Source organism: Meles meles, chromosome 6 (genome assembly GCF_922984935.1).
Source record: "Meles meles chromosome 6, mMelMel3.1 paternal haplotype, whole genome shotgun sequence".
In the NCBI taxonomy this organism is placed as follows: Eukaryota; Metazoa; Chordata; class Mammalia; order Carnivora; family Mustelidae; genus Meles; species Meles meles.
This window is the reverse complement of record NC_060071.1, coordinates 138,422,875-138,438,502: the sequence shown is the minus strand read 5'-3', so window position 1 is coordinate 138,438,502 and position 15,628 is coordinate 138,422,875. Positions and strand designations below refer to the sequence as shown.

Below are 15,628 nucleotides of genomic sequence, written 5' to 3'. Positions count from 1 at the left end.
TCCCCACTGTGTCTCTCTTCCCCACATTTTCCATGTTTTAGAAAACGTCCTATCTTTTAGAAAAGATAGCATCAACCCCAGATAGATTTTAGTTCATTTTCTTCTCTCTTGCCCTATACTGTTCCGCTTTGGTATTTGTAAAGAATATGGCGTCAAGATGTTCTTTGCAGTTGACTTCTGCCTAAAAGTGGGTTAGAAAATTTAAAAAGTATTTTGTTTTCAAAATTCAGTAATTTTATTAATTTTTTTCTGACAGCATAGTCTCTTTGTAAAAAAAAAAAAATTCAACCTGACGATTCACAGACCTGTACCCCTGGGGTTAGTAATACATTATATGTTTATAAAAAAATTCAAACAGCAAAGAAAGGAGAGGAAAAAACCTGCAATCCTTCTCCCTTAACATTTCTTCTACATTTTTTTCCTTTACAAAAACAAAACAACAACAACAAAAAAAAACCTTGAATCATAGCCTGAACATTACTTTGTAAGCTGCTTCTTTCCTTGATCATATGCTGTAAGCATATTGAGAATCTTTCCATGTCAGTAATAATAATCTACATTATTGGTTTTGATGGCTGCCTAGTATTCCGTGGCATGTCTGTTCATAATTTATGTAACTGCTCCCTAATTGACTGATACATAGGCATCACCAACTCTGCTTCCCATGAACAGAAGAATGAAAGGAACAGGGTTTGTTTGTTTTGTTTTTTTTTTTGAGGTACTCATACACTGAGCCTTGATCATAACTGAGTTTATGTGGGTTGATCTTCAACTGAAGCTCCTTTTATATTAATAATCCACTAATGAGGGTAATCAATTAGTGTTGGCATGAGCTCTATGAAAATATATAGCATAATGTGGGCTCTGTCCTTGCATTCCATCAGAATTAGGTGGATCATTAGGGGACCTGTCAAACACCCCCCTCACTGTCCCGTTGTGCCATCAGGTAAGCCTACAGACTTAGAGAAAAGCTTCTCCCCTCTTCCTCTAAAGGCAACCCTGGATGCCCTTTCTTTCTTTCTGTTTTTGGGTTTTCCTTTCATGAACATCACAAATATAGACTTTCCCTTTTCTCCTGCCTTTGAATCCAAACTTTCAAAGGCACGAATGCCAGGTCATCTGTGTTTCTCTTTCGTGCCGCCCTCCCGGGCCCCGGCTTGCTGGAAGATGCATCTTGAGAAATCCCTTCTTGCTTTTGCTCTCGGAGATGTCCAATAAGCTGCAAAGAGCCCCCCAGCCCCCATCCCTTCCCCAAATCCCACATGAATAGCCACAAACCCTTCTCCCTCTCTTGCGTGGTGGTGATGACAAGTGCAGTGAGTTGCGTTCATGTAAAACACACAAGAGAAGAGGAACCACAGAGATTTCAGATTTAATGGGTGCGTAAATGAATATTAATAGTTCTGCTCTGTACAGCAGGGTCTGGGGCCGAATCACGCTGGGTTCATATCCAGTGGATATAAAGTGGGGCGCTGCTATTCTGCTGAGAATAACCAAAATAGATGACCACCGTGTAATAAGCATAGGTGTCGGTGTGCAGACTTACAAGGACTAATGCCTTCTCGTTGATTTTGATTTCTCATTAGGAAAACTTAGCAAGACTCCAGAGGGCCTTTGCAAGGAAGTGGGAATTCATCTTTATGCAAGCAGAAGCGCAAGTGAAGTAGGTGAACTTGACAGAGACCCTGGAAAAGAGAGAAAGACTGTCGGGAATGTGGAGGTGGTGTGAGAGTGGTTTCCTCCCGCGGCCGGCCAGCCACGGCTGGTCCAATGCTGTCGTCTTGCATGAGAGCAGCAGAGTAGAAATCAAGGTCAAGATGGATAAGTTTCATCTTTGTAATCAATGGCACTCTGAATTAATTTCAAAAACGTGTGTTCTAGCAGGCAAAGGGGTTGTTCCCCAACATAGAAATCTGGTTAGAAGAAGTTTCTATTTCCTAAAGAGATTTCCAAGTATTCTTCTGGGCTCAGGGGTTGAAAAAACATCAGACCCACTTTTCTGGAGATTCTCTCTGCATAGGAAAACATGCTGGAGCTTTAGGGAGGCCAGTTCCTCTCCCTTTGCCCCCAGAGGAGGGGTTGAGAACATCAGAAATAAGGCACAGAAGTCGGATGTTGGAGTCCAGTGTGTAGTGATTATTGCTGATAAAATCCAGGTTCTAGGGCATGACTTTGGATCTGTGACCACAGATCTTTACCTTGGAATTCAACTTGCCCATGCTGAACAGACCTAAATATCTGAGAACCCCCTAGCCCAGGGCAGATGTGAGCCCTGTAAGTTCACTGCATGTAGAAGGCAGGTGTCCCGAGAACAGGCTGGCCCATGCATGGGACCCAGAAAGAACAGACCTGAGCTTCCTCAATTCCTTCTTTCAGATCCACCAACAAAGTGAAGGCCCTTTTTCTCCCCCGGAGTATAAGAGATGAAAGACTAGCTGGAGTGTTTCCCCCATACTTTTCCCTCCCCGGGAGTATACTGGAAATTCCTACCTCCCTAAGGAAACATGAGAAGTGGCCCATACATGGCCCCTTTCCACAAGCATGGTTGTCAACCAGGTCCTTCCAATTCTAGGAAAAGAACTTGCTCAGGTTGGGTTCTCTTTTGCCCTCTCCAGCAATGATCTCTGATTTAGCCAGAAGTGTTCACAGAAGAGACGGGGCAGAGGAGGGGATCAGAAAAGGGCGCTGAGCTAGGCAAAGGCGAGCATCTTTCTCTGGATGCCACTTGTCCCTGAGCAGGGCCCTTCTGCACTCTGTGGGCAGCTTTGCAGCCCATCACCCAGGGCTGGGTCTCAGGCCATTCGGCTGGGCATCCATCACAGGTGTGGTCATAGATGACCCAAGGACTTCAGGTGCAGTGGCTGGCATGGTGCCATGGCCCTCCCCCTCCCTCTGCAGTCTCTACCTTTCCCCTCAGCCCACGATTCCACACCCTACCTGGTGTTGCCAGAAGCCAGGAGTGAGCTGGGCACTAGATGCTGAGCTGAGCTGCAGGAGCTGTGGCCGCCAAGGAAAGAGAAAGTGGGAGCGGGGTTGCAGGGGGAGGAGGAGGCAGAATCCAACCTGTGTACTCAAGCCACTGCAGAAGCAAAGAAGAGAGCTAATTTGCACTTTAAGGATCACCCAGCATCACATGTGGAAAAAGGCGGGGAAATTGTTACTTTGTACATATACGGTATTTCTCAATTAACTTTTTTGATTAAGTCCGTGATTATATTATAATTGTGGGCCGTTGAAGTACACAGTAATTATCACAGAAATCTCAGGGTGATTATGGTTTATTTCAGGGCTGTAAACTAAAGTGCTCCCAAGAGAGCCAAGAACCAGAAGTTACACAACAATTAATCTGTGACTTTTTTACTTAGAGAAGTAACATGATGTAATACAGACTTAAAAGAAAAAAAAAAAAAACCTCTTATCTATTTACTGATCAGAACATAATGAATCTGTCTTTGTCACCTGTAATTTCCCTCCTGTAATTTGTGCCTCCCCCAGCTGAAGCCAGCCGTATTTGCCTTCTGGTTCTTGTCACATGCTAGGGCTATTACTCTGCTTTTAAAAAGCTAGAGGCTTTAAGTGACTTTTAAAACATGCAATTGCAGTATTTTGAAGACATTTCTATTGCCTCTGAATCTAAAGCAAATTCTCAGATTTGAGGATGAAACACAGCAGGTCTGTGGTTATATTCTTTCCTATAATTTGAATACGCAGTATCCACTTTGATGGGGGAGTGTGTCCAGGGATAATTCAGTTCTGAATAATCTCAATCTTAATCATTCACTTGGACAGTTGGATTCTGGTTCTCTCCTTAGGCCCACCACATTCAGTCCACATCTGTGATGACTTGCAGTCCAGCCTAAGAAAAATACTCATCCCACGTGTGGACTTCTGGAGGTTCCTTTGAGGGAAGGGTCCGCCCCTATGTCACAGCCCTGCGGAGAGCAGGGACCGCACAGACGCCAAGAGCCCCCTGTGCACTAAGCCCTTAGAAACAGGAGCCTCTGATTTCCTTTCTTTGCTTTTCCAGGATAGATCGGAAAAAGGACAAGACGGAAAGGAAAATTTTGGATAGTCAAGAACGGGCCTTTTGGGATGTGCACAGGCCAGTGGTGAGAAAGCTCTCTTTGCTTCTCTGTGTTTTTGTTTTGTTTCCCTCTTCCTTCACTTGAAAGAAAAGACTATCTTTAGCCACCAGGTGTCTCATTCTTAAAATTAAAGAGCATTGTTGAACTTTGTGAAATTGGTTTTGCCACTGGTCAGTATAATCTTGGTGGGTTGTCTGGAATGTATGTCAGTTTCAGCTCTTAAGAGTTATTCATCCATGAAATACAGACTTGGAACAGGAGAACTATAGGAACTCCCCTGGGACCTCTGGGCCCCAGAAGTTTACAGCCCCAAAATAAGCAGTTTCTGAGGTTTGGGGTTTTTTGCTTTTTGGGTTTTTTTTTTTTTTTAGTATATTTGGGTGCTCCCAAATTGAGTGCATCAATATTTACAGTTGTTAGGACTTCTTGTTGGATTGTCCCCCTTATTATGATACAGTGACCTTCTTCGCCTCTCGTTTGTCTTTGGGTTTTATTATTTATTTATTTATTTATTTATTTTCAGCATAACAGTACTCATTGTTTTTGCACCACACCCAGTGCTCCATGCAATACGTGCCCTCTCTATTACCCTCCACCTGGTTCCCCAACCTCCTACCCCCCATCCCTCAAAACCCTCAGGTTGTTTTTCAGAGTCTATAGTCTCTCATGGTTCATCTCCCCTTCCAATTTCCCTCAACTCCCTCTCCTCTCCATCTCCCCATGTCCTCCATGTTCTTTGTTATGCTCCACAAATAAGTGAAACCATATGATACTTGACTCTTGTCTTTGGTTTTTAAGTCTGATATAGGTACAGCTAACTCCAGCTTTCTTTTGACGTCCATTTGCATGATAGATGTTTCTCCCTCCCCTCGCTTTGAACAAGCAGTTTCCATTTCTACTGTCATTCGACACTATATCTTAGAATAATCTTCCTCAAATGAGGTCCATTATCAGTATTCACGGTAGTTACGTTCTGCAAAGTAACCGTGCACACTGACTTAGCCAGGGCTGAGCCTCTATCCTGGGAGACACAGAGGGTTCTTTTCCTCTGGTCCCAATCTTTTCTTCAGGTGATCAGTAGGTAACCATGTCCAGAGCCTGCTTCTGTTTAAAGACGTCTTATTTAATGTATGTTGATGATTCATGAATACTGGATTCGGGACCACCAGTGTTCTCTAACTGACACACCTGTGTTCCCTGTCACGCACCCCACGGCCCTCTTGCACGTAGGAACACAAGAGGTCACATCACACTGTGCTCCGGGGCCGTGTTAATGGAAAATGTGGAATGTGGAAAAATGGAAATGTGGAAAAGGTGGTCCTAAATAGATCGTCAAAAGAACATTTGTTCACGTAAGAGATGAAACAGAAAGGCGGAGCCTCACCTCCGCCTTATCGGGAACACACACATCGGGCTGCTCACAGCCTTTGCTGCTCCGTCTGTGTCCACAAATGATCACGAAGGCAGCACAAAGAGGGACTCGGGGGTTATGAATAAAGTTTAGCTCGTAGGTGAATTCACAAATACAAAATCCATGCATAATGAGGTGAGACTGTATTTCTAATTTCCTATGATTAACACAAATCTCGCATTTTCCTCATGAAATGGAACTGGAATGAGGAAACTATGTCCTCAAACTATGTCTAAAAGCTGGTTAAAACCAAAACACAGAAAGTATTTCCTCATCGTGATATTGGATTGTTGTTAGATGGTCAGATAATGTTTAGTAACAAAGGCTGTGGTTGAAACAATCGGCCATTCTGAATAAGAAGTTTACTCTGGGGACACTGGGCGGCTCAGTCGGTTAAGCGTCTGCCTTCGGCTCAGGTCATGATCCCAGAGTCCTGGGATCAAGTCCTGCCTCGGGCTCTTTGCTCATCGGGGAGCCTGCTTCTCCTCCTCCTCTTCCCCCCACTGGCACTCGCTCTCTCACTCTCTCTGACAAAAAAATAAAAATCTTTAAAAAAAAAAAAAAAAGGACATTTACGCTTATAAACTGTTCACTCTACGCTCTGCATTGTAACCCCTAGATAAGTGGGGGGTAGGCTTCGATATTTCATCTGGGGCCTCCGTGCAGGAACACATGCTGAAGATGAAACGTCTTTGTAAAAGGAACTGTAAACAGCCAAGTGGAGTTAATCATGTAATACCTGTAATGGGAAAGACAAAGACTGGTCTGATGGCGTCCCTTGGGTCACAATGGAAGGTGTGATTTTCACTTGGTAATTTATATGATTTTTTTTTTTCTCAGCCAGGCTGTGTGAACACAACAGAAATGGATATCAGGAAATGCCGACGTCTGAAGAACCCACAAAAGGTTAAAAAGGTTCGCTAGTTTCGCTAAATTAAAAATTCTTTGATGCAAATAGCCCTTCTGTTTCTGGTACTGTTCAAACAGTCGTTTGCTATTTGTTAATTCTACCCCATTTTGTCCTTTGAAACCATTTCATCCATTCATTCTATAAATATTTGTGGAGTGGCTGGTGTGTACTTGGCGCCCTTCTTGCTGCTGAAATACGGTGATACAGTCGTTACAAAACCTACAGCCTGGGGGAGAGGGTGGGGGGCAGGGGAGTGAACCCCCAGGCAGTCAGGAGAGCTGTGGCAGGGAAAGGCTGGATGGTGCCAGGGAGCCAGGAGGGGACACCAGACCCGGGGCTCCCTGAGGGCTTCCAAAGTAGGCTCAAGTGTGCTGAGGTGTGGAGGGTGAGTAGCAATTGGCTCTGGGAAGGAAAAGAAACTAAAGGAATAAAACGTATCCAAGTCCCACAGGTGAAGGTGAGCTTAGTACTTTGAAAGTCTTTTATGTAGCTAGAGCATCCAAATTCAAATCAACATCGTACCCAACTGTGAATGGACCAACCATCGTTTATCTGTGTTTCACTCTCCTGGAAGTGGCAGTGGCCATGACATTCTCGAGGCTGCCCCCCTCAGGCTGTCCCATGTCTGGTATACCCCAGCTTCACCACAGCACCAAGGACCGTATTGTGGGAGGACATATCTGTCCCCCATGATATTAATTTCAAAAGGCTAGAGTTGTACCCCAAGGCATTGCTATTTCTTGTGATGACCAATCCTCTCATTTTCTCAAACACACACACACAAACACAAACACACACATGACATGACTATTTCAACTTCTTGAATCCACTTACATATTTTATTCTTTACTGAGATGAGTTATGCCCTTGTAGGTTTTAGACCTTATGATGTTAGTCTTAAAACATCCTCATTTAATCTTTAAGGGCCCCCTAATTCTAATCTTCCAGAATTTCATGGAGCTCACATCCTCTCTATCTGACCCCTTCTTGATTTTATAGATTTCAGCTATACATTGCATAGCCTTTGGGGTTTCATTTCATTCCCAAAGCAAAGATTATCTTTCCTCTGTCTCCAGCACAAGGAAACTGCTTAATAAGCAGCCATAGCATAGAGAGAAACTGAGGCCAAAGCTGTTTGGCTGAAAAGGAAAGAGTCTGAAACCCTACCCTCTCCGATTTGTACCAGAGGAGCATGTCATCTGCTGGGAGACAGAAAATCTAGAGAAGCTCTTCCATGAGTAACTTTCAACAGTTGTTCTTGAACTTTCTTGTGCCTCAGAATCACCTGGGCCATTTGATAAAAGTGCAGGCTCCCACACCCCGCCCACAAAGACTCAGTAGGTCTGGGGTTGGGGCTCAGCAATGCTCCTCTTACCAAGAACCCCCAGATGATTCTTCGCAGATGGTCCAGGGCCATATTTGGAGACACACTGATAGTCAAGAGACGGTTTCTGCTTAGTGAGAGGAAAGATCGTCTTACAGTGGTCGCCCAAAGATGGGACAAGCTGCCTCAAGAGGAAGAGGTCCCCTCACTGTAGAAATTGGCAGGAGCTGGTCACTTATTGTCAGGACGTCACAGAAGGGATTGGAAGCATCAAAAGAGCTCTTACAGTGCCCACCCCTAAGGCGTCCTGCCCCTCTGAGGATGCATGATTCTCTCTTCTTGCTCCTTCTCTAGTCAGTGTATGGCGTGACAGAAGAGCCCCAGTCGCAAAGTCCCGTGCACACACCCCGTCAGCCAATCAGGAAAACTACAAAAGAGGACGTCCGGAAACAGGTGAATGAATTGACTACTGTACTCCCAGGAGGAGACGTGGCCAGGTTGAAAACCCTTTGAATGTTCACCTCTGAAGGCTGAGTGAGCTTTGAGTTCCTGGAAACCACAGTGGAACCCAGCTGTGGATGACTTGAACCTCTGAGTGCTGTGTGCGAACAACCCATGGAAGCTCGAGAGGACAAAATCTCCACCGAGTTCCCCCAGCAGTTATTAGAGAAGGACGTAGAGGAGTGATCCCAGTCCCTTGGGGTTCCCACAGAATGCTGTGGGGGCTGATGGGGGTGGGGGGGACAGATGTCACAGAGTCCTTAAGATTGTAATGAACTTGCAGAGTAAGCCAGCTCAGAACCACGGACTTTATTGCTGTGATTCAAAAGGCAAGTTTACAAATAAAGAAAGCCCCACTTTCTGTGCCACTTCAGCTTTATTTGGTTCAGTGTTGCCTGCCTTCATGATGAGAAGCTAACTGGTCAACCAGGGTCAGCAGACAATGGCTAGTTACATAACTCCTTTTAGGGTTCACTGACAATGAAGTGACTTCAGGGTCTTTATGTTGTGTTTTACTGGCTTCTGAGGGGGAAACCCAAAGGTGCCCACCCCTGACAAGTTTATTTGGCGTGGGCAAGAGGAAACATATGTGAAGTTGCTATTTGATGATCTAGTCAAGTACACCAAGCATATGGTGGGTGTAATGTAGTTGTGAAGGGTGTGCAGAGGGACATCACTGGAAATCAGTCCAACCAGATATTTACAGTGCCTCTAAGTATTGCTAAGCTTCGTAGGATATCTACCACTGCCTTTAAGCTTGCAATCACTTTTGGAAGTCAAGACTTAGGCTGCAAAACAGTACAGAATATTAGCACAGGCTAAATTGTGGAGTGTGATTCCCGAGTATGGTGGGAACTTCCGGAAGGGCCACTGATTGTCGGAATGCAAAGCTGGAGCATTGGCAAAGGCTGGCCAGAAGAGCTGTTTGGGTATGGATGGAAATACAAGGTTTGGGTTCATAGGGAGAAGGGGAAAAAAATCAAGTTTGATCTTAATACCTTTGTTCTATCTTTCCCCAGATAACATTTTTGAATGCACAGATTGACAGACATTGTTTAAAAATGTCCAAAGTGGCTGAAAGGTATGTTTCCCCTCAATAATATTACTGTTTTCCTCTAATTTAACAAAGGAGAAGTGTTACGGGGTCACAGCTAACAAGTATGTACCACACCAAGAGGCAGACCATAGTCATCTCTTAAACTGATGAGTGAAAAAACACCACAGACCCCACGCAAGTACCGCTAAGACAGCAGACCTCCCTTGAGTGATGTCAAGAAACATTCCATTGTCGAAGCTTTCCAGGGGGCGGCCACGGGACCTTGTCAATCCAGGAAGAATGTCCTTAAAAGCTACGTAATGCACTTTTACCTTCAGCCTCTTGATTAATTCAAATGGAATTGGTCCCTTTTCAGCTATAAAATGCCCAGATTCCTTTACGGGGGAGGAAAATGATGTGTGCCCTTTGAGGTGTTGGCCGCGCTCGTCGGGGGGGGCCGAGCCATCAGGAGGCGTTCCACCTCCACACACCATCAACCCCAGAACCGCATCAAATCAACTGTAAAGAAAATATTTGGCACCTCCAGCCCGGCTTCCTCAGGGGCGTTCGTGCTACACTCTTCACCCGGAGCTGGTTCCACTCCCACTCTGTTAACGCAGGGGAAACTCAATTTCGTCAACTAAATGGTCTGTTTTTCGAATCCTCAGTGAAGAGGAGAGACGACCTGGGGAATCTGTGATGGAATAAATCTGATCAGACGGTCTCACACCGAACGATTGTCCATCCATATGCTACTGTTCAAGCGATGACCAGTATCTGAGGGATCAAGGCTTTAAGCTGCGTCTTCGCGTTTACTGGGTACTGGCGTAAAGTGGATCCTTTAAACCCAGCTCACACAGAGGGCTGGCTGTGTGTTCAACCTGTGAGCCTTTCTCTGCTGGCCCCCAGGTTGATCTGCCTCCTCTTTCTAGATGAATAACAAGAAATTGAGGCTAAGAAAAATTCCTCTCCCAAATCCAAAACGCTAAGTGAACACCCTGTGTTCAGGGGACCAAGGACATCCTTGGCTTGGGGCAGGCATCTCCATCTATTCCAGGACTCACTGATAAGGTCGCTATTGACATCCTGGGTGGTCCTCTGCATTTTAGGACAGTTAGCAGCCTCCCCGACTTCCACCTACTTACTAGATGCCCAAACCCACCTCACAATCATGAGAACCAAAAATGTCTTCAGGCATCATCCAATGTTCCCAGGGCAGAGCCAGGAGGGAGGCAGAATCCCCCCTGGTGAGAATCACTGCGATTCTCATTTTCTCCAAAGAAAGCGCTCCACAAGGTGGCGGGAGGCTGGAGCTCAGCTTGCACTTGGACGTGGATTTCTGTGGAGTCAGGTCTGCTGCTGACTCTGCTAGCCACGGAGCCACTGCCCCTGCCCAACTGGCATGTTGGGGGTCCCCCCAAGTACCAGCCTCTAAAATTGCTTTCTGATCTCACTGCGGTTGCCTTTGTCCCAGAGAGTGGCCATGAGGGAGGTGGTGGGGTGACATTGTGTGCGTTGGTGCTGTAGCCTGTAAGGGGCTCTGAGCTTCCGTCTCTGTGAAAGAGGGACAGGAATGACTGTCCCCATGTGCTGGGAGGATCAGTGCGAGTCACACCTGGCCTTTGAAGGGCACATGAGACTTTGCAGTCCTAGGAGAGCATGTGTGTGTGGCGGCGGTTTGGGGGGATGCAGGGGGAAGCATCTTCCCTTGCGTCAGGTCACTCGGGTCCAGTGGTTTTGAGCAGGACTGTTCAGGCAGGGAGGGGTTCAGAATGGGGTTTCCCAAACCCTAGCTGTGGGGATTTGGGTTCAGTGACTCCAGGTAGATCCAGAGGAGCCTGCATTTTGAATAGTCTGCAGGTGCACTGACCAGGTCTCCTTGGGGAAGCCACTGTGTAGTCCCGAGGCTCTGTGCTCAGCCCTGAGCTGTGTGACCTGAGAGCTCACAGGAGAAGGGGCACCCTGCTTTGTCTGATCTCTGGGGTACATGAGGAAAGAGCCTGAACCAGTCAGCCTGAGGGAAGCCCACTGACTCCTGGCAGGTGTGCAGGGCCGAGGTGGGGCGGGGAGGCAGTCCAGGTGGGGCAGGGAGCCTGGCAGGGCCTGGTGTTTGTTTGTTTAGCGCTGTCGGGGAGGGCCCCACCTGGCAGCATCTCATTATGCTTGAGGCTGCTCGGTTGGCACCGGAGAGATGATTCCAACCAGCCTGTCCTCACTCCCAGCTCAAAGCTTCCAGTCTCCACCCAGCAGAGACCGGATTTTATTCCCAAGAGCAATAACTGGCAACTTTTCAATGTGACACAAGGGTTTTTCATTAGAACCACAAGGAAACTCCCAGACAGAGAGGAGGAGGGAGAGGAGACGGGTGTGAGCAGGAGATAAAGCAGCCCCGAGCCTCGGGCAGTCAGCAGCAGCGGGGGCGGGGACGGGGAGGGGGTGCTGGCAGCTGGCCCTGGGTGCGACTGCTCTGCTCACCGAAGCCGAAAGCTGAGCTGTCTCAGGTGGACGCACACATCCCCTCGCCGGCGCTGCTCTCCCTGGGCCTGCGGCAGGTGATGGGTGGTAATCAGCCGCCAGGCAAAGGACCTCATCCCCCAGAGAACAGGTGCATGCCACGCAGTTCCCTGGGAACTGATGCTGGAGAGAGGCTCCAGGGCTGGTGATGGGTTGGGTCAGGGCTGTGGTCAAAGGTTGTGACCACACCCAGCTGGGAAGGGAATAGGGACACTTGCCTCCTAAAGGAGCCCAGCAGGATGATTCAGGGGATGGGTGTGGAGCCAGGCGTCAGGGCTAGGGTCCTGCCTCTGCCCGTTTTCTAACTGTGCAAACTTGGGCAGGCTGCTTTATCTCTCTGTGCCTCTGTTCTGTTTCTTTAAAGGAGAGAGAGCAGGAGCCCTAACTTACAGGGTTAATGAGTTCATCCAGTCCTTGGCATCTACTACACAGGCAATAAATATGAACCATTATTTTTATCATTTTTAATGATTTCTTTTATCATTAAGCACCCTGTGGTGCTTAGTGGTGTCTTGGGAAGGAGCAGACTTCAGGTATGTGGAACAGACAGGACTGGGCGTATGGTGTTCAGAGGAAGCCGTCAAGGGCAAGCCATGAAGTGAAGCTGGTCTTGCAGACGGCGGCTTTCTGCAAATGCAACTCTTCCACCCTCTTTTCCTTCTGCTGCACAGGGAGCCCCACAGGCTGCCCAGGAAGGTTGGCCCTGCAGCCCACATCTGTATTTCTGCCCCGGCTGCCTCCTTGCACCACTATTCTGGCACCTGTAGGAAGGAAAGGCCATATGGGAAGAGTTTGGTTCTTCTGTGCAGATCTTTTGGGGTCATCCTGGTTTCAACCACGCTGTCCCACTGTTACCATGACTGGCTAAGGGCCAACATCATGACAACCAAACTGCACTTCCCAGCAGACGCTGCCTTTTGCACCTGGAAGCAACAAAAAGTTCTAAGATGCTACCTGATTTTTTTTTAAAGATTTATTTATTTATTTATTTATTTATTTGAGAGAGAAAGAGAGAGCATGATGCGGGGAGGGTCAGAGACAGAAGCAGATTTCCTGCTGAGCAGGGAGCCCCATACAGGACTCAATCCCGGGACTCCCGGATCATGACCTCAGCCAAAGGCAGTCACCTAACCAACTGAGCCACCCAGGCACCCCCGATTTTTGCTTCAGGTAGTATGGTCCCAGCACACACAAATGAATCTCCCAGATAAATAGTGTTTAATACCTTAAGCCTGTTATCTTAAGTATTTTAAATGAAAATCTTTTCCTTTACTTTCTTTTTTATTTTTAAGATTGATTTATTTAGTAGAGAGAGAAAGGGGGAGGGGCAGAGAGAGAGGGAGACAGAAGCTCCACACAGACTCTGCGCTGAGCACGGAGCCCGACACAGGCCTCGATCTCACCACCCTGAGATCACTACCGGAACCAAACAAACCAGGAGTTGCATGGCCAACTGACTGCACCACCCAGGTGCCTCCAAACGAGAATCTTTCTTAGGTATGGTTCATGCACTTGCCTTCTTAAAGAAAGGATACTATATTTCAGTTAATTTTCCTGGATGACTTTTATACTGTGCTTTGCAACCGCCAGTGACCAGCACCTTTGAAGTGCCACAAACTTCTTCCCTTTCCCTAAAGAGCCTCAGACCATTACAACCTTCGAGTCTGTGTTTCTGCTTTTTAGCTGTTTGATTGCTGGTTTGTTTTCTTGTTCCTGGTCAACAGTCTGCAGGCAGACCAGGTGTTTCTCTTAGATATCGCTGAGTAATAAGCGACCTCAAACCCTAGTGGCTTCCAACAGCAGGCATTTGCTACGGTTCACGTGATTATATGCCAGCTGGCTCCCCCAGGCTCCGGCTGGTATCCATGTGCAGCCACGGACAGCTCTGTGCTCTTGGCTTGGCTCCAGGTGGTTTAGCATGACCTCGGCTGGGATACTGGTCTCTCCCTCACATAGTCTCTCATCCTCCGGCGAGTTTGACCTTGCTCCCGTGGGAATAGCAGAATTCCGGGAGAGAGGGTAAAAGCAGGCAAAGCCTCTTGGGGCTTGGAACTGACACTCTGGCACTTCTGTTGTCTTTTATGGGTCAACACATGTCACAAGCCCAGACCAGATTCAAGGGCTGGAGAAATAGACTCATTTTTAAATCGATCAACCATATCAGGAAATCAAACGACCAAGTCCCTTAGCCTTGATCCTGAAGCAAGAGTAAAGAGTCTTTTCCGAGGGGCGTGCTCTTCTGAATTCAGACGATGAGCCTTGAGGCCTAGGGTTTGTGTCATTGTAGACTCCGCTCAGAGGCCGTTTTGGTCATATAGCTCACCTGTGTGAGATCGCCGAACAATGGAGGTCTTACCGTCCTTTGCCAGGGTCCTCATTGGAGCCCCGTTTTTATTCACCGAAGCCTTACAGCACTTGACAAACCAATCTGGGAATGCAAAACGGTATACATTTCAGTTCCAAGTGGTCCAAAAAGTCCCTACATTTTGCAGGGTTTCTGCAGAGATCTCGCCCCACTCACTAGGCACTGAGCTATGCCTAGTCCTGGGAGGAGCCACATCACACTGCCCCGCACAGAGAGATCGAGTTGTCTCATTCCTTATCCGCCTGTGCACTTGGCTGTCCTTACCCTATCCCTGGGAGCCATTTGTGCATCACAGCTGACTGCTGAATTGATTTTTTACATCATCTTGCTTGCCCATCTCGGGATCGCGCTGCTTTCTGAAATTGGATGCTGGTTTCTTCTCTGCCTCCCAAGCCTCCATGATCCTGAAATGTAATTAACGAAATGAGATAAGACAGCAAGGGCCTGAATACCCTAAGGGTTATTAAAAAACCAGCTAGGGTGATGGAAGTCCATGAACTTAATGTTTAATGGAAGTTTGGAGGAAGGAAGAAAGGGGCCGAAGAGGTCATTACAACTTTGCTGTTATGTGATTCCAGACACCGTGGGATCCTTGTGTCTTCTTTTTCCCAGCCCACCTCAGGTGACAGAGAAGGAAAGATCAGAGGCAACATGATAGCCAGGGCCACTGTATCCAGACCAAAACCTAGAAGGGCTGAGATACCTGGCCTGGCATGTAGTCTTCTTTCTGAGCAGCTAAATTCACTCTCACGTCCCTTCACTCATCTCGCGTTTCTCCATGGAATATATTTTCTCTTGGTGACCCACAATTTAGGAGTTCTTTATAGTCTCTCTTTCCCTCACCTTCCCCAACATGAAAAAAACTGGATGAATGAATGAATGAATGAATGAATGGGAGCCAGAAGTTCCTCTTCTCTCTTTGTAGTACTGCTTGCGTTCCCTTTCTCTCTCTAGCCAGAACCTCTTCGTGTCTTGTTTCTCTTTAGTGCATCGGGTCTAGAAAACCACACATACAGTGCAAGGGGCTGCAAACACGCTCTCCTACTCATCTTTCCTACATTCCGTTTCCAGGTTTCCTCCCCATTTAGAGGCCCCAATTTCCTAATGAGCACTGTAGCACGTTTGTATTGTATTTCTAAAGTAGGAATGATAGTTACTGTCCCATAATGCTTTGCATTCCATGCCTCGTCGTCCCACAGCTGTGAGCCATCCCTCACTGTCCATCTCTCCGGACTCTGTGTCTCCATCTTCTCCCACACCTGCTCTGTGGACCACACTCCTTATGTGTGCAAAGCTCTAGGGGTCCCTTCCAGACACCCCTCAACCCTTCGCTTCTTCCTCCAACTCACCTGTTTTACTTTTTTTGTCATATTCTCTACAATTTGTAATAAAACTATGTCTCAATTTTTTGTTAAGGGAGAGAGCATGAATTCTAAAACTTTTCTCTCAGATTTTTTAAGTGATTGGCCTAAAAGTTTTCTA

At 47.0% G+C, this 15,628-nt stretch overlaps 1 protein-coding gene across 6 annotated transcripts in view; it reads left to right on the top strand.

The window, feature by feature from the left end:
* RGS6 (regulator of G protein signaling 6) overlaps positions 1-15,628 on the top strand; it is a 591,498-nt gene that overhangs the window by 500,574 nt on the left and 75,296 nt on the right. For all 6 annotated transcript variants that reach the window (XM_046008147.1, XM_046008148.1, XM_046008149.1 and 3 more), the window contains exons 8-12: positions 1,587-1,663; positions 4,028-4,109; positions 6,337-6,411; positions 8,085-8,183; positions 9,251-9,312. In XM_046008147.1, coding sequence (XP_045864103.1) covers positions 1,587-1,663; positions 4,028-4,109; positions 6,337-6,411; positions 8,085-8,183; positions 9,251-9,312 — 395 coding nt within the window. The remainder of the gene's footprint in view (positions 1-1,586; positions 1,664-4,027; positions 4,110-6,336; positions 6,412-8,084; positions 8,184-9,250; positions 9,313-15,628) is intronic.